This window comes from Penicillium soppii (genome assembly GCF_028829465.1).
Source record: "Penicillium soppii strain IBT 18220 chromosome Unknown utg000003l, whole genome shotgun sequence".
Lineage (NCBI taxonomy): Eukaryota > Fungi > Ascomycota > Eurotiomycetes > Eurotiales > Aspergillaceae > Penicillium > Penicillium soppii.
The window spans coordinates 579,164-600,044 of record NW_026643233.1 but is presented as its reverse complement, the minus strand read 5'-3'; the positions used below and the strand labels follow the sequence as shown (position 1 = coordinate 600,044).

The window sequence follows — 20,881 nt, the reverse complement described above, 5'->3', positions numbered from 1 at the left end:
AGTTTTATAGTGGTCCATGTGGAGATATATAATCTGCAGAAACCACATCCATATGAACCATACAAGGTTTTTGCGACATCTTTCTACAAACAAATCTCTCCCTATAGATTTAAATATTGTAACTGAACGTGAAAAGAAGGTCGGAAGTAATCATCAATACATCTTGTACAAGACTTACACTACACTCCTAGGGCCACCAAACCACAACCTTAGAATCAACAAAAATTTATTTTATTTTCGAGGATTAAATTTTCATCGTATATAGTTAGACATTGCAAATAAATGTCACGGCTTGACTTATAATGATTGTAAGATGCGATTTTGTAGAGTTTGTGAGGACTACAAGTTCGCACGTGCGAGGTACGCGACTCGCGTTAAATTATCCTGGGGAAGCTCAAGAGGATCAACAATCATATTCGTATAAAATGATCAATATCAACAAAAGAGTTCAATAAGGGCAAAAGGAAAAATAAAAAAGAAAGCAACACAGAACTCAAATCCAGCGAACAATCGACTCCAGACATGCCATATCGCTCGATGAAACGCTGATGGGGAATATGGTATCACCAAGACTCGACAAAAATCAAGAAAGAAAAACCAAAGTGAAGAGATGAAAGGAAAATCAAGACCCGACTAGAAGATTTCCAGGTCTTCAAACTCAACAACTAACCCATCCGAACCAGTCGGCAACGAGTTATCAACCGTCAAGCCATGCATAGCATCCCACATCGTATCCCCACGCGACAACCCCGTCGGCCGACTCGCATAAACACCAACATGAACAAACTTGTCCTCTACCCCATAAAAGAACCAGGTCACCTCCCGCAACTTCTTCCATGAACTCCCCACCGCTCCAGGCGAAAGGGTATAAGGAAGAGCCGAGGGGACCTGGTACCAGATCCACAGGGCATGGCCAACCCGCTCGAGCTTAATGCGCAGCGAGTGGGTAGCCAGTCCAGCCTGCGACAACCCCAGAGGCGACAGACACCAGTCTGCGCCGTCGGCTGTCGCGCTCACGGACGAGGCGTTCACTGTTCCTGACGAGAACTCCATTCCGGCTTTGACCCATTTGCATGGGAAGGTGGTGCGGTGACGTGGGAGATCGACTTCTGATGAGAGGGGTTGTGGTGCCGCCCCAGCGAAGATCACTAGGCCGCCTTGGTCCCATTCCATTTCCCAGTCTGCGCTCACGGTCACCTCCGCTACGACGAATGGCTGCCGTAGTGAGGTGAAGACTATGGGAGCCGTGGAGGTATCTCCGTTTGGTGGTTTGCGCCATAGGTCTGTGTTGGGGCCTGCTTGGAGGGTGAAGTATTCCATGCATTGGGGTAGTTCGAAAGTCGGTGGGAGGTTTAGAGTCGTGAATGACGATCCATCCGGAGGCATTTTCTTTTTGGATTTTCTGTGCTGGAAACCCTCCCACGATGGTTTTCATGAATGAAAGAGAGATTTGTATTATGTAATAGAGTATCTCTGTGTGAGCTCTCGAAGATAGGACCCCGGACGAGATGCAGCAATTAATACCTTTCGGCGTGGTTCCTCGGCAATGAAGCTGGGTTCACAGCATTCGTGCTCAAGTTTAAGCAAGCCCACTAGCCCGAGTAACTAGGAATAGAAATCCTGCAGGATTGCTGCATTAAAGGTAAAAAAATAATAGAAACAGAATTGTTGGGATATGATGCAGTCGAAAATCGGGATATGCGGACACGCCGAATGCGGCGCCGCGCCAGACCTGGAAATGGGAACACCAAAAAAAAGCAAAAGGGAAACAAGAAAAGGAGAGTTGAATAATTATTATATCTGGCAAACTAGCAAGTATTTATATGAGAAGTGTTGTCCCCGCTAATGAATTTGATTTCAGGGGATGATTACCTCAGGTCCCGCTGGGAAGAATGACCCTATCTTCGAACCGAAGCCTTGGAGACTAGTACCAAGCTTCTGGATTCACTGAGGCGCTAGAGCTGCATTCTTTGTGGTCAATTCCTTTGATGTTCGCCCCCAGAAAGCGTGCTTGCATTGCTTCGGCGACAGATGGCCTGCGGGCCAGTTCGCAAGTGGCGGGTCACCATGCATTCGAGGACCACTCACGATGTGATGGGGAGATCTGAGTGGGAAGTTGAAAGGCCCCAGGCGCAAACACCAAGCAAGGAAACAGAACGGACTAAATTTCGTCAATTGACATCTGTCAGGAGCGATCACTGAACGGTGAAAGATGAACATGCACGAGGCGAACTATTTCGCCTGGCATATCCCCACTCGGTGTGACATTGGCGGTGCGCAAGAGAAACGAAAATATTGTAATATTGTATACCGAGGAACTCTTGACTGAGGATCGATCGGAACAATGCAGGATGTACTTAGGTGGAACTCAGATTCGGGCCTGACGAGCTGAGAAGAATTCGATTTCATGGATCTTCCTTGGTCGGCGGTGTAGCGATTTGATCGCTTACGCCTTGAAGGGCACTTTTTGTTTTTGTTTTGTGCAGTGGCGTTGCAGTCTCAGCCACATCATATTCTGCACGAGGCTGAAGAGAGTAATCCAGAAGATAAAGGCCCTTGAAGGCCTTGAAAACCCTTGAAACCCTTTGAAGTGGATCAGTCTCTATTTCGGAGCCGAGCAATGGAGATCAGATCTAGAGTGCTTAGCAGTCCATTTTACCCCAACATTTCTATATTCTCTAAATTTAAAGATCCAATAGATCGAACTCCCACATTGTACTCCATACCGAGGCACCCTGCAATAATCTCGTGCAATTCAAACAAGTCTGTTCCTCTTTGAAATCGCCAAGCTTCTAGCTTGTGATCGACCATTTGTAGCTTCATCTCTTTTAATGTGCTGGCAGTTTCGGGCACACTAAACCATTTTCTCTCTGCCTAATACCAATCATTTCATTTCGTTTTATCACTTTTCTTTCAAGGCGTTGATCGAAATTCCAAATCGCTTGAGATTTCCAAAAACCCAACAAGTGTCTGCCTTAGCGTGTTTGGAGTCTCGCTAACTGTTTGTAGGGCGCAGCCAAAAAAGGGGGGCCAAAAGCACGCGGGAGCCCAATTCAACCAGAATCAACCCAGTGACTCGTGTTTTGACTTCCCTTTGCCCTAACAAACAGTTTCAAGCCAATCATGTCCATCAACTAACATCTTGGCCTCGTATTTCAGGGCCGTCAGCCTCAATCACATTTGGTGTATAGCTTGAGCCCCCCTAAGCTAATTACTTAAAGGCCCCCGTACTGTAAACCTAGACCTGACGGAAGTCTTTGCGAAATTCGTCTAATTCTTTAGACATACCAAAACAGTTTACTGGATCAAAATGGCGCCCCGACGTGGTGGCTCAAGCTATGGCTCCTACTACGATTCTAGCCCATGGAGTGAGACGACTATTCTATCGCTAAACTATGGCCTGTCTGGATATGGCTACAACAACGACTACTACAGGACCCTTTTCATCACGCGTTTCGCCTTTGATATTCTCTCGCTCCTCGCGTTTGTTGTTTTCCTTATCTGGGTATGCACAATTCGGAACCGCGGTCTACCGCTGAAGGGAATAATCTGGGCTCTCATCTCGTTCATCCTGTAAGAATAGTTGCAATCCACAGATATGAAACACTTGCTAATTTGAACGACGTACCAGGTCTCAGATATGCATCATAGTCTGGGAAGCCCTTTCTATCGCCAATGCAATCGTGACGATGTACTACCTCATCATCTTTATGCTGTCTGTTTTCTTCAATCTTCTCGGAATCTGCCTCACATTCTACGTCTTCTGGAGTCTGCTCAACCGCATGCTTGTCCGTCTCACGGACTCTGGTAAGCCTTATAGAGCAGTGACCATTGTGCACTGGATCCTGCAGGGCTTCCTCGTGTTGCTTTCTCTTGCCGACTGGGCCATGTATGTTGCCTATCTCGTTGATGATGTGACAAACTCCTATACCCCCCTACTTGGGATCAGCTGGGTCAGGTTGGAATCTGCACTCTACATCATCTATTTTCTGGCTTCCGTAGAGGTTCTCGCTGTGTCGATATTCGTGGTTGTCAAGGCTGGAAATTATCGCTTCGTGTCCAAGGTTAGTGGCATTCATTGTTACCTAACAATATGAGAAGGAGCACGAGCTAACACTATCTCTAGATGCCTGCTATTGCGCTGATAAATGGTGCCGTTGGGTGGTTCGCCATCTCCCTCGCATGGGCTGTTATCTATATCCGCTATTATCTTGAGGTGAAAGTGTCCGCCCCGGTCTACCTAGGCACCGCCGAAGCTATCATCCAGTTCATTTTCTGGGTCGCTACTTTCGTGGGAATTCTGCTCTGCTGCTCCAAGTGGAGCAAGCTCGGTGAGGAGCCTGACAAGTATGCTGCTCCGGCTCAGTATCCATACCCTCAATACCCGCCTGCCCAGTACCCCCAGGGCCAATACCCCCCGGTCAACATCAAGCGCCGTACCCAGCTCCGGGACAGTATCCTCCTCTCCAGCAACAGCCATACGAAAATGCTCCGTACCACGACTACTCAGCACACCAGACTCAGACTCAACAGCCTTCGACCCAGCAGCGAGAGGCGCCTTCGCCTCAGTGAGACTCGATCGTTGAGGCTCAAGTTGAAGTCCGGTAGTCCCGTATTGATGATATTTACCTGTTGATCTGAATTGATTCGACGCAATCCCCACGCTTTTCCATGTGATGGTTTACACTTACGCTCTCTTCTAATGTGCCTACTCCTATACCCGACTTTGATGTGATACCCAAGGAACGATGCGAGAGGAATATATGATACCTATCTCTTAATAATAATCAGAGGATTTCTTCATGTTAAAACCATAAAAAATGCGAATACCAAGTAAGAATACGCTGGAATCGAACAAAGTCGAAAGTAGATCGCGTCTTGGCACCATTTACTCAGGCGGTGGCGCAAACCGCGATAACGTCTTTTCGCCAACTCAAGTCAATCGTCATCCTTCCAACATTTCACCAGAACAAAAATGGTCTGCTCTAAATGCCAAAAGAAGCTCAAATCCACCGAGCTCGCCACACCCGGTGTCAAGCGCAAGAATGACATGTACTACGGTTCCCCGTCTAGTTCTCTAGGAGGCGGCGTAGATAAAGGCAAGGCCAAGGCGACGCTTGGTGCTACCGGTATCGGAAAGGTTAGTTCTATTTCCCTGGCTCGGACGCGCCCGAACTAAGGACGAAATCTCCGGCTTGGTTGGACTTGACTAACGGCCTTCAGAGCAAACTTCTCAGCGCGAAGGCTAAGAATCCTTATGCGGCGTATGCTTCTTCTTGTGAGAACTGCAAGGTGAAGACGGAGCAGGGAAAGAAGTTTTGCCAGCGGTGTGCTTACCAGAGGAATGGTAAGTTACTTCTCAGTTCACTCTTCCTAGAGGTTTTTTTTTTGTCCGTTGAGAGCGAGTACTGATGTTTGATACTAGCCTGCGCCATGTGCGGCAAAAACTTGGCCGGGAAAGCGACCAAGGATCAACCTATTGTCCAAGGACAGAAGTTCAACATGGCATGATGCGCCAGGGAGCCCCGGAGGGGTGGTTTGATGATCTTTTATCTATGAACATATCAACATGGCAAGGCGTTTGGGAGTTGCAATACCGAATAGAACATTGTAATGAAATTTGAATTGACGCAGAAAATTCTAGTTATACATGGCATGCGCAATAAGAGTATATGCAGTGCGTCACTAACTGTACGCTTGATAATCGGAACAAGTATGCCTTTTCTTCACCCCCAGAAGAGTATCCGTTCCTCATCCTTCTCGCTCAGCTCAACCTCAACTTCTCAGCTGCTTCTCCCATTTACCGGTCGGCCAGCATGTTCTTGATGTTGCTGTAGTATTGCGTGTTCAGGTACTGCGAGAGCTCTTCCTTGGAGAGCCACTTGAAGTCCTTCAGGTTCTGGGTGTTGACGGACAGATCGGCCTGGCCGGCCATAATGCGAGACTTCAGGAAGAAGATCTTGCTTCCGGTAGCCTCGACGGCAGTTGTTTCGCCCTTCTTCGCGCGGGGCGGGTTGAACGAGTGCCATCCGACGGGGTGGTAGCCGACCATCCAGGTGTTCATGTTGATACCGGCGGATTCGGAAAGGGTGCGCTCAGCAGCCTAGTAAATAATCGCATATTAGCATAATTCAACGTCTCAACATAGTCGTAGCTTCAACCATGGAACTCACCAGACGAAGGGTCTCTCCGGTCTCCACGGGGGAGGAGGGGAACTTCCAGTGTCCCTCCTTAGACTGAACAAGGAGGTAAAGAGTGCGGGAAAGCAAACGATCCAGGCTCTTCTGGTCGTTCTTCTTGTCTGCTTCGGTAATCCGAGGGTACGGTCGGGGGATTTCCTCCTTTTTGCTTGTATCTTGCGAAGTCTCATTGGCAGTTGACTCTGCATCCTGCACAAGCGCCTCAACCTGGTGTGCGGGCTCAGATTCCTGAGCACCGAGCAGAAGCTCATCGTTCCACGCATCGTTATCGTACGCGTTGTACTTTCCGATATCACGAGCGGCAGTCCGGCGCTCCTGGATCTTCTTCTTCCAGTCCTCGTCGGCTGGTGTTCCGCGCTTGAAGTAGAAATATTTTGTGAAAGGGAGGGCCAGACGCTCGTTCAAACGCTTCTGGTAGAAGTAGAACGCTTTCTCGAACGGCTCGAGGTCACGGGTGATCTGGGGAGGGCGGGAGAGGACTACTCCGGCGTTGATGGTATACGCGGGCTTCACGACGGGAGGAGTGGTTGTCGACTCAGTAGCTGCTGGAGCGGCTGAGGCATAGCTGCGGCGGCCAATGGTTTCTTGACAGCTTCTGCATACACCGGAGTCGATTATTGATGGCCCTGCGCGCGAGTCAGTATTGGTCCGAAAGAAACGGGGAAAAACTTCAATTGAACTTACTCAGCAGTGAGGCAACGCGCCTTGCACCATTAGAACCTGACGACATCTTGAGTGGATGGAAATGAGGTGGCTGTATGTGATCAATTGACCTCCCCGAGAAAAAGATCCAACCAGGTCACGTTGTCGCCAGGCCCAATTAGGTTAGTGCCCGCCCGCACGGTTTAAATTTCGCGGAATCGAATTTCGTTTCTTCTCTTCTTCAAGCATCTCTTATCATCAATGTGTCCACTATTCTACGACCACTTGATCATTTAAAGGTGCTCAGATTGAGCTCCTCGCGGCCTTTTTTCGCTAGCGGTACCTTCTTCAATTCAAGGCGTACTGTTAGATAGTTGCCGCGAACATCCATAGTCTTTTCCCTTTTCGTATATCTCACAATCAATGACTATCTTTCACTATCTGTGCAGAGTTTCCCCCGTTCTCTCTCCGAAACCATCCTCACACATCGACCAGCAGTTCCACCTTGGGCTGAGGTTCAACTTGAATCATCCTCTCTTGAGTCCCGAACACCCGCAGCTTGTTTCCGTAGATGGCCCAGAAAACTGTCCCTAGCCGCGGCACCAAGAATCCTCGACTCGCTAGACTTATTATCTGTCTGTCGCCAGTGTCGTCCAATGATGTGCCCTGATCCGCAATGTATTTTTCGTCTATCTCTGGAGGAGTTTCGCTCTCAAGGTAGAAGAAATTGCTGAACTCGCTGTTTGGTGATCCTCGACGGTCCAACGGTTGCATGACACTGGCAAACAGACTAGGAGGCATGTGCGGGCCTGCCAAAATGGTCGGTTGTTGGACCTTCTGGGTGAACATAGCAGGATTGCGCTGGAGGTTACCCGCCAGTTTGATGAACGCCATGGCTGCCAGCATGCTATCGTAGCCTGCTTCGTGGGTACGTTTGCGGAGCTTGTACTTTGTGAACCCGGGGTTGATCTCTGAAACATGGTTAGTAGTCATGTTCACTAGTCCTCAAGGTAACAGAGATGCCCTACCTATCTTGGGGTACTCGACGTGCGCTAGATTCCTGTTCAGATCCTCCAGTGAGGACTCTGGAGCTAGGGCACCGCAGTCATGGGTGGCCAAATACTTGGTATCGGCCAACACGGGGAATAAGTTATGAATGACAGCATTGAATCCCCCAAGAGTATCTGGCAACGGACCTATGAAGCATCGATGGAAAAAGAGCAGATCGCAGAACAGGTTGTGGCCGACCAGAACAGGCCTGCTCTGCTTGAGCCGATTTTTCATTCTGTCTGCCAACTGCTTGATCTCAAGAACCGGGGCGTCCGTTTTCTTCATCAAAGGGCGGAATGCCTCTATGTCAAGTTCCTCCAGGTTGCCACCGATAAGTGCTTCTACAATCCAGCGAAAACCGATGTGGTTCCGAACACGCTCCATTTTGCTCTTTAGCCTCGCTTCGAACGAAATTTGCTCACATTGCTGGTTCCGAATCTCAATTTGAACAAATGTCGATGCACCTCGGGATGTCAAGTCCGGGTATTCCAAGCTGATCAATTGGTGCAAAAGCCGTTTCTGCGCGTTGCTTAACGCTCCTGGAACCTCACTTGGAGCCGTCAGGAGACTGGTGGGTGGCGGGATGTTCAACCAAGATTGGCGTGTCTGCAGATGTCAACTGGGCTGCCCCAGCCCAGATTTGCTCAATTACTTACCTCTCCCTGTGCTAGCCATTCGTTGATTGCGAGTCGAGCTGATCCCAGGAATTCCAAACACTCAAAGTCATCTTCTTGGATTTTTATGTTTGGGACCGTAGGCCGGAAGCATCTCTCAGTTGCACGTTTGATAGCCGACTCCTCTTCTACTCGAGAGAGATATCGGACGCCAGAGCTGCACATCGTGTCAATACTAAATCCATGGGAAAGCAGGAATTCCATTGCTGCATAACAGATGTTAGTAATATGCACGAAACTCATGAACCAAGAACTCACAGCGGCTTCCGAATGTCCAGTCCCGATTAACCTCCGTTTCCGGTTGGGCGATCGGACTCAGGTTGATGTTGTAGGGTTTCAGGGTATAGACCACTGCGGATTGTTAGTCGTGTGCCGTGAAAATGAGCGCGTTGCATACCATTTTTGGAGTTCTCATGACAGATGGTTAACCCCACCTGCAGGATTTGATAACGCTCGGCAGCTGCCTTGGCTTCGGTATATCTTTCCTGTACGGTTTGGGTATTGATTTGAGGTCCATTTGGCGGGAAAGCCAACCCAGACAGCTCGAAGTCAATGGCCACAAAGCAGCTGGAGGAGATATCGTTCAGAATGAAAGGGAGGAAGTCCGAAAACTTCGTTGCTCCAATATCCATCTTGTCTTGGTGGGGTGTATGTCATCAGATGGAAGGACGAGCTTGGATAAGGAAAGGCAAGAGGTGAAGGGACGAGCGTTGGGTAATAATGAAGTGTTGGCGCGTCTGTTTGATGCGGGCAACAAAGGATCTAAAGGTAAACACGGGGTGATAAAGGATCAGATTAGAGAGTTCTTATTACTCGCAATATGCAGCAAATCTGAGGTGAGTCCGGCTCAGTTATGAGGCATTAGTTTTGATCTTTTAGATCGGGGGTTTGATAGGAAGCAGAGAAGAGGAGAGGAAAGAACCAAGGAAGGTGCTATGTATACTATTCTATGGGAGAGGTCAAACTATCTCGAGCCTTCTGAATAGATTCTGAATAATTATTGATGGTCTTTATCAGTATAACAATGTACAATATAAACCACCTAGGTAGACGTTGAAGTTGCTGATATATAGATCTCACAGGCTAGTCCCGTGACACCGACCCCGGACTTGGACAATGAGCCGAGGGAAAATGACAGCCGATCGCAAGCTCCGAAACACTTCATTTTGACGTTTCTCTTCAACTTACTCCTTTTATAATTTCTTTAAACAATACCATTGATACATTTGATACAATTTCCTGATCTGTTGGTATTGAAATGGCGAACGGATCCCCAATGTCGTCTCAAGCTCAAGCCCGCTCTCCGTCCTCCCCCACAAAGCTGTGCTCCAAGACCTACAAGAACGCCTCCCAGCTCTACCTCACACGGCGTCTCCCGGAAGCCCTCGATAGTCTTCAACCCATCATCACCCCTGTACAAGATGACACGAATAATGGCGACAACTCAACACCGGTCGCGCCGATCGCCACTGCCGCGGGCACGTGGAGGATCAAGGTGTGGAACCTTTACATTACTCTCCTCAGCGCAATAGTCGATCTTGGCGCAGAGGAAGGAAAGAAGCAATTTGGTCAGAAGGAATGGAAATCAATTGCTTCACAGGTCAGAGAGGGCGCAATCTGGGACAATGTGGTCGAGGTTGGATACCAGGGCCGCGAGGGCTCGGTGGATGCCGAAGTCGTCTACAACCTGTCAGTATCCAATATGAACCCCCGACCCAATATAATGGACTAATGGTGCGATATCAGTGCTACTCTCGTCCTAACCCACTCCTCTTCACAATCCCTGAACCAACAACGCCTCGAGACTTATCTCTCATCATATGGACAGCCAAATCTCGACCTGACAGATCGCCTACAGGATGGATCGATTGACTCCCAGCCACCGCCTTTGCGCACGACGAGTGGAGCTGATACACCAAAGGATCTAACCGCCCGAGTAAAGATCATTGAGCTCTTCACCCTCCACGTCCTTCCCCGCAACGATGAATGGGAGTACGCCACCGAGTTCATCAATTTAAGCGAAGTCCTCGATGAAGAGCGCAAAGAAATTTTCCTACAGACTCTCGAAGGGTTGAGGGAAGAGAAGGAACGAGGCGAAATGCGCGCTGTCGAACTACAACGGGCGAAAGACGCAGAGCTCGAACGGCAACGAGACGAGGAACGTCGCGAAGCCGAGGAAGCAGCCGCAGCTGCGAAACCACAAGCCAATGGCCACAAGCGCAATACGAGCGAGACCGACTATGGGATTGAGAAGAGCCGCCCACAGGGCTCGCCGAAGGGGAAAGGAGCAAAGTCCGATAAGTTGCCGAATGGCAAGCCAAGGACTTCGCTCTCCTCGTCCGGTTCCAAAAATGTCAAGAAACAAGACAAGGTTGAACCCCGCGGGCGACAAACTCAGGCTGTGGCCACGGCATTGCGCAATCTTTTCCGTCATATTATCCAGGCCGTGTCTGGTAATCCCATGTCATTAGTGCGCACTCTACTCTTTGTGGTTGGTATCTTGATGGCGATGAGCCGGCAAGATGTCCGTGAACGCGTACGACGAGTGACTGGCGGTGCTTGGCAAAAGGTCAAGTCTACAGTCGGTATGGGCGTCAAAGTGAGCTACATTTGAGATATAGCTTGTGGTTTCTTCGCATCTTGTATGATGCTATCAACGCCAATCGGATCCTGACCGGCATTGGCGCGAAATAGGTCATACTAGGCCCCTTGAAAGCATGAATCAAAAACGGTTTGAGCTTGAGCCCTATGCACCTTGATGAGACCAATCCCACCATTGATAACAGGCTGGCCTGGCTATGTTTACGGAATTACGGGGGAACCCGGTCCACATATTATGTACATTTTCCTTCATCAAGTTGACCCCCTCCTCATAAATCCTGGGGTCACTGTTGCATACAGTTTGTGATTCTTCTTTACTCATGTATTCATTCTATGCGCACATACCAGATTTCTACCAGGCATGGTTAAATTTACTCTTCTCCAAATCATCATTCATTTTCTTGTGTCAAAATCCAGTTACTACTGAAGCAGTCTACTGCCTTATTACTGCCCAGTCAGCTCGCTCCATTGGTGATCGAAGATAGTGAGTGACCGTTGAGCCCCCAATGTCGGCTTTTAATCCAAGGAGATGTTGATAAAAAAATACTGGACTTACCTTAGATAAAAACATTCCTGGGACCAAAGCCTCAAACGGGACATTGAGAGGCAGGTTGAGCATCCAGACAGCAGGGACAGCAACATCGTCAGCAACAAGCGGCCTGCGACATAATCAGCAGACCCTTCATCGTAGCCCGAAAAGCATACACATGCCTGAGATATTTAAGAGAATGGTAACTATAGAACTCAATCATCAACAAACTCTTGACCATTACGCGGGCAGATTGCTCTCGTCAGAGGAGCCGCTATGGTGTAACTACCAACCACACCCGCTCAGTAAAACCAAGCAGACGTTCACCGGTATTGTGCTCAAACGGCTTGCCGAAACCCATTGGAGAACATGAAAGGAAAAAAGGGTTGAGCCTGAGGATAACCGTGTCGATATCCCGAACAACACCCTCGGCAACGATGCCGGGCTCGCTGTCATAGAACAACTTCGAAGCATGCGGCATGACCTCGACCACCATCGTGAACATAATGATAGGAAACACGCTGAATTTCTACCTGGATTCCTGGAAATTGGAGATACATTCCAGGAATATCAACAACGTCTGAACCAAATTGGTGCGCAGATTGCTCTTTTCAGAGGACCTGCCATGGAAGAATGGGCCCGCTACAAGCAGATTAAGACCCCTAAATATCACCCCGTCAATGGCGGCAATGTTAAACTTGATGCTGAAACCATCGCCCAAGAGGATATCGCGAACCGAACATAAGATGCGGTCTGGAAGTCAGTCTTCTAACATCATTACCACCTCTCGTATCAATTTTGTCATCACACAGTCAAGGACCTTGCGGGTGTCCCGTATGAGATTATGAATTTCATAAATGAAGGAGCATACATTTCTGAGTGCTGTATTCGTCCGTCACAGTGAAAGTGACAAGACTTGATCACACTATACGATACGTTTCTTGATGATGTCCAACTTGCGAATAGATGCAATTCGATATGAATTTCTGTGCCGTATTGGAGTATCTGCAGTTATAAAAAAATATGTATATGATCCATCGCTCAAAAAGCTAAAATAATCTCGTCAATCGTGAAAGCTCATGTTCGGTGTTGAGAAACAGAACCTAGCCTTTATCAAAGGCTACAAATGGGTATCAAACAGCAGAAAGCTCATGTCGATGTCTAGGGTCAACGCCAGACGCATCCTCAGTCACCCCAAGCTCAGCGTCATCACGGATGGTGTCATCTGAATGCTCTTTCTCAAGGACTTTGGCATGCCACCTCCGAAAAAGTTGCACAAAAAAGTGTGCCACGCATATTTGCTCTGTGGTGTAAAGCAGCACCGGCACGGAAGTTTTTGCTTTCGTAAATAGATCAACGGGCTGCCACATTGCGTACAATAATGGAATTCCAAGGGCTGTGCTTTTTGCCGGTCCACAGAAACAAACTGCAATTGTTTCTTCGGGCGACATGCGTTTGAACATGGGCTTAGACCAAGATCGAGAGCCAAAGACCCGGGGTGGTCTGGAACCGAAGAAGCATACCGCCGTCAGGAGGACGTAGAGTGCGATGTTGAAGAAGACTACAAAGATAACACTCTGTGCGGAGAGAGACTGCAAGGCTCCCGTTGCAAAACAGGAAGAAAATGTAGACCTAGTGTTTGGACTTCTGGTTAGAAAAAGAGGCAAGGGCTTTGATATCGGTCGATTTGACTCACCAGATCAACAGCAACATGCACACAGTAGCCAACTTGGGCAGCTTGGTCTTCTGTAGCACCGAGGCAGTACGGTCCGGCCATGTCCATCTCACCAACTGTCCAACAAACAGCGGCAGCAGTACACTAAGCCCAAGCTGCTGGAACACATCTTTATACATACTTCCCAGACTGCCACCCCCATACCGCCAAGGGTCAAACTCAGCAGTTTTGGGAATCAGAGAAACAGTCCAAGCAGCCGTAACAAACGGCCCGAGAACATTAGCCAACAAAACCTCCACCAAAGCCGCCGCATCATCTCCACCCGCAGCCCTCGTCATAACAACATTAGACGCAATAGTGGTAGGAATACAAGCAGTAAAGATATACCCCGCCAGCACGGCACGATCAATATTCCCCGCAGGATCACCAGCAAGAATCACATGTACAACAGCCAGAACCAAAGCAGGAATAAACAAGAACGAAACCACTTGTACGAGAAGGTGGAGCCGCCAGTTCAAAAAATGAGAAAAAAGCTTCTGGCGCGGGATGCTCAGACCCGATATCAAGAAGATGATTGCAATCACCCCGTACATAATACTGTACTCCGAACGAATCACGCCGCCATGCTTGGCAACGTTCGGGAAGCAGTATGCCAGTGCGCAGACGACTCCGATCCCGATTAGAAGCCATTGGTGGAGGACTAGTGAGACGATGCGCTTTAGGACTCGGTGCCTTGGGTGTGGGGGTTCCATTCTATTTGAAACTGCCTGGACAGCATGGATATTTAGATCCCCTGTAATAATGTTGATAATCGGGTTGCAGCTCTGGTGAGGAGGTGTATCTAGAGATGGGGTTGGGATTGAGATTGCGCGATCGGATTTATTCCGACATTGCGGAGTTGATAGCGGCTGAAAGAATCGCCTTATTGAAGCTCTATCACTACATATGTATTCAATATCCAACATGTTCTTGAACTGTTCTCTAGATGGTTTCGTTTTTAATTAGGGTTTCAGTTTCTAGAACAGAAGACATGCGCCGAGATCGGGTACCCGATATTATCGGAATCACCAAAGATGCATGTGAAGGTATCCCATAGATATCGCATGTCGTTTGAAATGCTATCACCACGATGCATAGTTAATTATAATAGACACGTCAATTGAAATAAGCAGATCAGTGTTTATATAGATAGTTCGTATCGCAGAGCTCAACCGATCCAGGGGGCATTCTATTGGGTAAAACGTTCAACCGGCATAATGGTCAACGTCACCAATGTACAAGCCCTGGGGATATACAAGTCCAAACCCCGGACTTTTCAAAAGCCCATCTGCAGAGAGCCGATAGTTTAAATGTTCATCTGACTCAAAGTCAGTCCCATGACCTGAACAATTACCCTGATGAACCTCGGCTGAGAGGAGCTCTCGCGGTGGCCCGAGATCACCCGCAGAAATGTAGCGGATTTCGCTACTTTGCTCCGAATGCTGGAACCACCGGACTGGGGTTAAGGGGAATATTGTATCCGGAGTGATTTAGCTCGGGAAATTATTAGGCTGGATATGTAGTTCGGCAATGTAGATGTAGGGAGTATAATAAGTCTTGTGATTACATTCTAATTGCATTTTAATGTTTCGATATCTGAATAATAAAGTATACAATATACAGCTAGAGTATCACAAGCTGAAACTATGACGACAGTAAAAATTATATAGGCATGTGAAGTCAGATCATTGGAGATCTTGGTGAATCATACCGCGCTGGAGGAGAGCCGCCCTTGTTCCCGAAGGCCTCGGGATGTCGACAATTAAAGAGGTACCCGGAATATAGAATTAGATTTATTGATATATTAGAAGAGACATCCCTCGGCAGTTTATCCTACTACTTTTTCTTCTTTTTGATCTCTCTCTCTTTTTGGTGTGAGGTTTTACACAACTTCCGCTCGTCCAGCTTCCTCCGCTTCCCCGTCATCAGCTCCCCACAAAGTTTGGCATTTGCCGCCACATTCAATCCGTGAATCATATACTCACGAAACTGCTGCACTTTTCAAGAAATATCATCTTTTGGCGATTCGTTCTCTCGTTCTCTCTTGAAAGAAGTCTTGAAGAACTATAGAGATATCCTCATCTTCAATTCAATTGCATCCGCTTATTGCCCCGGGATTGTATACTTCCGCTTCTCCGCAATTTCGGTTTTCCCTCGCGACAATCGGAACGATCAGCGCAATTCGATTTCCGATATATTTGGTCATTGAGAATTTCCGATTTGAAATTGTGACTTCGTGAAAAGTGCAATTCCTCTGCATATATACCCTCACATATTGAAATGTCCGCCAAATCTGCCAATGGGAAGCGCACATCGCCCGCGGTCAACTTGATCGGTAGAGTAGACCCCATCTCTTAGGCTTGCGTACAATTATTGACTTTGAATTAGCTGGTGGTGGTGCCGGTATGATGGAGGCTCTTGTGTGCCACCCTCTTGATACAATCAAAGTCCGCATGCAGCTCTCAAGGAGAGCTACAGCGCCTGGGGTGAGTTTAGGAACCATTTTACCGGCAATTGAGCAACATGCTAACCTCTGCGTGAAATAGGCTAAGCCGCGCGGGTTCGTGGCCACCGGTGCTCAAATCGTGAAGAAGGAGACCGCTCTGGGTCTGTACAAGGGTCTGGGTGCTGTGCTCGGTGGTATCATTCCCAAGATGGCTATCCGATTCACCTCATACGAGGCATACAAGGAAATGTTGGCCGATAAAGAGACAGGCCAGGTGACCAGCAAAGCCACATTCCTGGCTGGTCTCTCCGCCGGTGTGACTGAAGCTGTGGCCGTCGTCAACCCCATGGAAGTCATCAAGATTCGTCTGCAAGCCCAGCATCACAGTCTGGCAGATCCCCTCGACACCCCGAAGTACCGTAGCGCACCGCACGCCCTCTTCACCGTGGTCAAGGAAGAAGGTTTCAGCGTCCTGTACCGTGGTGTTTCTCTCACAGCTCTCCGACAAGGAACCAACCAAGCCGCTAACTTCACCGCGTACACGGAACTGAAGGCTGCTCTGCAGCGCTGGCAACCAGAGTACAGCAACAGCCAGCTGCCCTCATACCAGACCACCTTGATCGGTCTGATCTCCGGTGCCGTCGGCCCCTTCTCTAACGCTCCCATCGATACCATTAAGACTCGCCTGCAGAAGACCCGTGCCGAGCCCGGCCAGTCGGCTGTCTCTCGTATCATGGTCATTGCCAAGGACATGTTCAAGACCGAGGGAGCTCGCGCTTTCTACAAGGGTATCACACCCCGTGTGATGCGTGTTGCACCTGGCCAGGCGGTGACTTTCACCGTGTACGAGTTCCTCAAGGGCAAGCTGGAGGGATCCAACTGGGCCTTCGTGGGTGGCAACTTTGAGGAGTAAAGATGCCAAACTGTCAAAATGTCATTGTTTCTTTTGGAAAGCATTGTGATACCTGTCCCAGCATGGTGGGCGTTGCGATTCCTCTGTTCCTTGCGTTGGACTGTCTTGATTGAGCGGTTCCAGCTTTTTTTTGTATATATTTTGTACTTCGCGTTAGTTTCCTTGTATACCACTTTGTTTGGTGGGCCTTGAGCCGAAATAAAATTTCAAATGGCCTTCGAGTTGATGTTCAAGTAAAGTAGTTGACAGTAGTTGTGTTGATGGGGTGCGAAGGTGTATAGCGGCCAGGGGTCAACCGCAGTTCTCTAGTATTGATGCCTATTCTAGACCCCTCTATACCATCTAAACATTCCCGTCTTTAATGCTCTATCTCTTTTTACCTCTGCCTAGAGATGCGATGTTTAAACCAAGTCTACAACCTTTTGTTCCGCTATAGTACTGGTAGTAAAGATGTATAATTATATGGTGGAAAAGTTCCAATGTTTAAGCCTAGGCAGGGCATTGGCTATAGTAAGTTACATGTATGTATTTCAGTTTCTGAGTATAAACAAACGAATTTGACCCCTGGCCGCTATACACCTTCGCTTGAAGACCCCCGGCCGCTTACATGCCATCGGCCCCTCATTCACCGCTTCCCTCCCCTCGTAAACAACATTGGACCCAACATCTTAGCTGCATCTCAAAGTGCGGCATCATGCAGTCAGGTATTACAGGTAATAGATTCAAAATTCCCATAGATAGCAATTGGCACTAACAATCCCAGTTTCCGCGGCGCTGCAAGATGCCTTCACCCGCTTCAACTCCGACACCTCAACCTTCTGTCTGCCTGTGACCATTACAGCAGAGACCCTAACACCGCTGGCCCCGATCTCATTCCAAGGCACACCGACCGCAGACTCCTTCATCTCAGCCCTCCCCCAGTTGTCTTCCGTCCTGCAGCCTAAAACTCCAATCTACCTCCTCCTCCGGCGCCCCACGTCATCCTCCACGACCCTCATTGCTCTGACCTATATTCCGTCCAATGCGCCCGTGCGAGCAAAGACACTCTTTGCCTCGACTCGCTCGACGTTGACTCGAGAGCTCGGCACTGAAAAGTTCGGTTCGACGGTCTTTGCTACCGAGGAGGAAGAAATTCTGGGCCAGGAGGCATGGCGCGAGCGTGATGGTGAGGGGCCCAATGCCGTTAGTCGAGAGGACATGATGGGTGAGAAAGAGCGGGAGCTTGAGGCTGTGAGGCGGGCTGAGGCTGAGGCGCGGAGTGGTACCCCTGGTAGAGACATTGGGATCGGAGGCACTTTTGGGCCCGGTTCCGGCTCTGGAATGAGGGTTTCTATGCCTGTTGATGAGGATGCTAAGACCGCTCTCAGGGATCTACAGGATGGTGGGCTGGTCCAGCTGGTAAGTTATAGTCATGGTGTGGAAGCTACATGCAAAATAGATGGGGGTGGGAATCTGTGAGATTTGTGGCTAACTTTATAAAGACAATTGACATCCCCACGGAGAAGATTATTCTGGCCGACTCCAAGTCTGGGGTTGAAGCGAGCGCCGTCGCCTCACACATTTCCTCCTCTTCCCCGCGTTACTCTTTCTACCACTATCCCGGATCTGATGTCGTTATTTTCGTGTATACCTGTCCCACTGGGTCGTCGATCAGAGAGCGCATGCTGCACGCCAGCTCGCGGAGGAACGCGATCACGATTGCTGAACAGGAAGGACACAAGATCTTGAAGAAGGTATGTGCGCCCGAATTGTGGAATTTCGTAATTGTTTGGATGCTCACAAATAGCAGATCGAGGCCTCAGGTCCTGACGAGATCACCGACGAGCGTTTGCAAGAGGAAGTCAGCCCACCACGAGACCAGGGACCTGCGCGTGGATTCGCCAGACCTCGCCGCCCCGGCCGGTAAATCACCACCATGTAGATAGCCACATACAACCACCTGAAGTGGACATAAATAGCGCATTGTGATAGCCCGTGCATGTCTCCCATGGTTGTAATGTTCGTAGACCCATTTTCATCCCTAGGCTGAACATTGTAGAGCCGCTGGTTTCACGTCTAGCCCCCCTCCCGGACACCAAGCCAACCCATGGAGGGAGCCCAAGACGGGATCATTGATTCCTGAAACTTTTCTTTTGATAGAACAAATCTGTCCTGGAACTTCCCAGATTGATAATCTTGGGGCATCCGTCGCGGTCTTTCTCCAGGCGTGTACATTCAAAGCAGTAGAATGCATCACTGATTCCTTCACCGCCGCACACGACGCACTTGTTTTGGTAGTTTCCGAAGGCGCATTCGTCACAGATGCGGACGAGGGTGGTCGGGCGCACGTAGGAATCGCACACGGGGCATTTACCATCGCACTTGTCACACAGGCGGCCGATGGAAATGCCGGGTTGCTTGCGGCACATGACGAGGTCGGGGTGGTGGCGAGACATGGCGAGGGTAGGAGAGAAGTCGTGAGAAGGAGTTGGTTGAGGGAGTGAAAAGAGCTTTGAATTGAAGTGAAAGCTTGAGCTAAGATTCGTCAGTGACTTGAGTTGAGAAATGAAAAGCCGACGGAGGGAAAGGCTGGGTGGTCCGTGCACGGACCAGTGTCGTCTTGTCCTTTTGCGCTTGATAATCCAGCTCACTGCATTGAACCAAGTCAAAGTTTGTGGCAAAAATTATTCGCTCGGGTTCCCTTCGTTTCCTCTTCATCAGTGCAGTCAGTTGTGATTCGAGCTGGAAGATGTCTGAAGAGTATGGTTCCCTGTCTCCGTATTAAGCCGCGCGCAAGCATTCAAATTGAGCTGTTGTAGCTAACAGTCATTTTTTTGTCACAGAACACTTGCATCGGCGGTCGTAATACCCGATCCAGAGACAGTTCGCCAATCACCAGAGTTGACAACAAAGCGACGAAAGTCGTCAGTGTCGGAATATGAGAGCAAGCGCCGACGACTGAGCTCTGAAGGCAATATCTCCCCGCAATCTGCGCGCCATCGCCCGTCTTCTCCGCCAGCTGAAACAAATGAAAGATCTGAGAGGAAACCCGTAAGACCGCGCGGTGGCGGCGAGGAAGACCGCAAGCGTGGTCAGCGACTTTTCGGTGGGCTGCTGGGTACCCTGTCTCAGAAGCCGACTAATGCGGCGCAGAGACGCCGCGCGGATATCGAAAAGAAGCAGCAAGAAAAATTGAAGACTCAAGATGTGGAATATGGCGAGCTGAAGAAGCGACGAAAGGAGCAACGTGAAGAGATTCGACGAAGGGAAAAGCCGTTGTACGAGCGGGAAGTGGTATGTTTCATTCATCTCATCTTTTCGTATCTTTGGAAATATCGTTTTCTCACAGACGTGGTATTAGATGCAGACGCGGCATACGAATATGATCGCCATGGCACACTTCCTCAAAACACGGACAGAACCCGTTCTGGTGAGCTACTCTTCACTACTCAATATTAAGAAACAACAGCTAATAGTTCCCAGTATTACAAGCCATGGCAATCCAGACCAGGTGACGAATCAGTGATAAAAGAGCAGATTGAAGAAGCAGAAGCTACAGTTGCACGAGAATTGGCCGAATTCGAGGCCAAGTACCCGCCAGAGGCCTTTGTCCCTGAGCAACCGCCTCTAGATCCTCAGGACAAAGCAGAAAAAGCAGCGCAGCCAACCCCAGAACAACAACAGGAAGCAGATACCCAAACGGACCAGCCTGCTCTCCAGTCTCAGGCAGAGTCTACAGTCCCTGAATCTAAGGAAGAAGTTCAGAGTGCCCCGGAACCGGTGGGTGTAGAAACTAACGAGGGAGCCTCTGATCCTATTCAAACGGATGGAATGTCTGCTAACGTGGGGGAGGGTGCTCATGATCAGCATGAAGCACACCGCGATGATGACGGAGGTGAGGTCGTTGAGGATAACGAGGACACTGTGATCTATTAGAGCTTGTTTTTGCATTCCGATTCTGACATGGCGAGATAATTTTGGTCCGCTACGACCCAAGACCAATACCCGATAGCCTTGGTCTTTTCATGATTGTTGTTCGGCGCTGATTGTGTATGTTAGATTTACGGCCCATAGCGAGAGTTTAGGTATGGACCATGTCAATAAAGGAAATAATCATGTAGTGATGTTGGTCT

General features: G+C 49.0%; 12 protein-coding genes across 12 annotated transcripts; 6 read left to right on the top strand and 6 right to left on the bottom strand.

Moving 5' to 3' along the window:
• Positions 1-633: 633 nt before the first annotated feature.
• On the bottom strand, positions 634-1,386 carry N7529_002353 (uncharacterized protein; the record flags this gene model as incomplete). The annotated part of the gene is made up of 1 exon (XM_057237881.1): positions 634-1,386. The coding sequence occupies one exon, from the start codon at positions 1,384-1,386 to the stop codon at positions 634-636; it is 753 nt and encodes a 250-aa protein (XP_057100492.1).
• A 1,924-nt stretch (positions 1,387-3,310) lies between these two features.
• Positions 3,311-4,567, top strand: N7529_002352 (uncharacterized protein; the record flags this gene model as incomplete). The annotated part of the gene is made up of 3 exons (XM_057237880.1): positions 3,311-3,573; positions 3,632-4,064; positions 4,127-4,567. Coding segments are annotated over 3 exons (1,137 nt in total), but the record flags the coding sequence as incomplete, so codon positions are not given.
• Positions 4,568-4,975: 408 nt separating this feature from the next.
• On the top strand, positions 4,976-5,511 carry N7529_002351 (cysteine-rich PDZ-binding protein; the record flags this gene model as incomplete). The annotated part of the gene is made up of 3 exons (XM_057237879.1): positions 4,976-5,140; positions 5,224-5,347; positions 5,426-5,511. The coding sequence occupies 3 exons, from the start codon at positions 4,976-4,978 to the stop codon at positions 5,509-5,511; spliced, it is 375 nt and encodes a 124-aa protein (XP_057100490.1).
• Positions 5,512-5,800: 289 nt separating this feature from the next.
• On the bottom strand, positions 5,801-6,930 carry N7529_002350 (mitochondrial 54S ribosomal protein mL46; the record flags this gene model as incomplete). The annotated part of the gene is made up of 3 exons (XM_057237878.1): positions 5,801-6,103; positions 6,174-6,826; positions 6,885-6,930. 3 exons carry the CDS (start codon positions 6,928-6,930, stop codon positions 5,801-5,803), a joined length of 1,002 nt encoding a protein of 333 aa, XP_057100489.1.
• A 392-nt stretch (positions 6,931-7,322) lies between these two features.
• Positions 7,323-9,198, bottom strand: N7529_002349 (CAF1 family ribonuclease; the record flags this gene model as incomplete). Its single annotated transcript, XM_057237877.1, has 5 exons — positions 7,323-7,813; positions 7,871-8,498; positions 8,549-8,772; positions 8,825-8,917; positions 8,964-9,198. The coding sequence occupies 5 exons, from the start codon at positions 9,196-9,198 to the stop codon at positions 7,323-7,325; spliced, it is 1,671 nt and encodes a 556-aa protein (XP_057100488.1).
• A 626-nt stretch (positions 9,199-9,824) lies between these two features.
• On the top strand, positions 9,825-11,180 carry pex26 (the record flags this gene model as incomplete). The annotated part of the gene is made up of 2 exons (XM_057237876.1): positions 9,825-10,255; positions 10,313-11,180. The coding sequence occupies 2 exons, from the start codon at positions 9,825-9,827 to the stop codon at positions 11,178-11,180; spliced, it is 1,299 nt and encodes a 432-aa protein (XP_057100487.1).
• Positions 11,181-11,611: 431 nt separating this feature from the next.
• On the bottom strand, positions 11,612-12,201 carry N7529_002347 (uncharacterized protein; the record flags this gene model as incomplete). Its single annotated transcript, XM_057237875.1, has 3 exons — positions 11,612-11,680; positions 11,724-11,826; positions 11,990-12,201. 3 exons carry the CDS (start codon positions 12,199-12,201, stop codon positions 11,612-11,614), a joined length of 384 nt encoding a protein of 127 aa, XP_057100486.1.
• Positions 12,202-12,829: 628 nt separating this feature from the next.
• N7529_002346 (uncharacterized protein) lies at positions 12,830-14,123 on the bottom strand (the record flags this gene model as incomplete). Its single annotated transcript, XM_057237874.1, has 2 exons — positions 12,830-13,328; positions 13,393-14,123. The coding sequence occupies 2 exons, from the start codon at positions 14,121-14,123 to the stop codon at positions 12,830-12,832; spliced, it is 1,230 nt and encodes a 409-aa protein (XP_057100485.1).
• A 1,567-nt stretch (positions 14,124-15,690) lies between these two features.
• Positions 15,691-16,769, top strand: N7529_002345 (putative succinate:fumarate antiporter (Acr1); the record flags this gene model as incomplete). Its single annotated transcript, XM_057237873.1, has 3 exons — positions 15,691-15,745; positions 15,799-15,896; positions 15,957-16,769. 3 exons carry the CDS (start codon positions 15,691-15,693, stop codon positions 16,767-16,769), a joined length of 966 nt encoding a protein of 321 aa, XP_057100484.1.
• Positions 16,770-17,510: 741 nt separating this feature from the next.
• Positions 17,511-18,675, top strand: N7529_002344 (twinfilin; the record flags this gene model as incomplete). Its single annotated transcript, XM_057237872.1, has 3 exons — positions 17,511-18,167; positions 18,251-18,502; positions 18,559-18,675. Coding segments are annotated over 3 exons (1,026 nt in total), but the record flags the coding sequence as incomplete, so codon positions are not given.
• A 202-nt stretch (positions 18,676-18,877) lies between these two features.
• Positions 18,878-19,204, bottom strand: N7529_002343 (PHF5 family protein; the record flags this gene model as incomplete). Its single annotated transcript, XM_057237871.1, has 1 exon — positions 18,878-19,204. One exon carries the CDS (start codon positions 19,202-19,204, stop codon positions 18,878-18,880), a length of 327 nt encoding a protein of 108 aa, XP_057100482.1.
• Positions 19,205-19,497: 293 nt separating this feature from the next.
• On the top strand, positions 19,498-20,684 carry N7529_002342 (pinin family protein; the record flags this gene model as incomplete). The annotated part of the gene is made up of 4 exons (XM_057237870.1): positions 19,498-19,508; positions 19,592-20,042; positions 20,110-20,178; positions 20,232-20,684. The coding sequence occupies 4 exons, from the start codon at positions 19,498-19,500 to the stop codon at positions 20,682-20,684; spliced, it is 984 nt and encodes a 327-aa protein (XP_057100481.1).
• Positions 20,685-20,881: the final 197 nt, after the last annotated feature.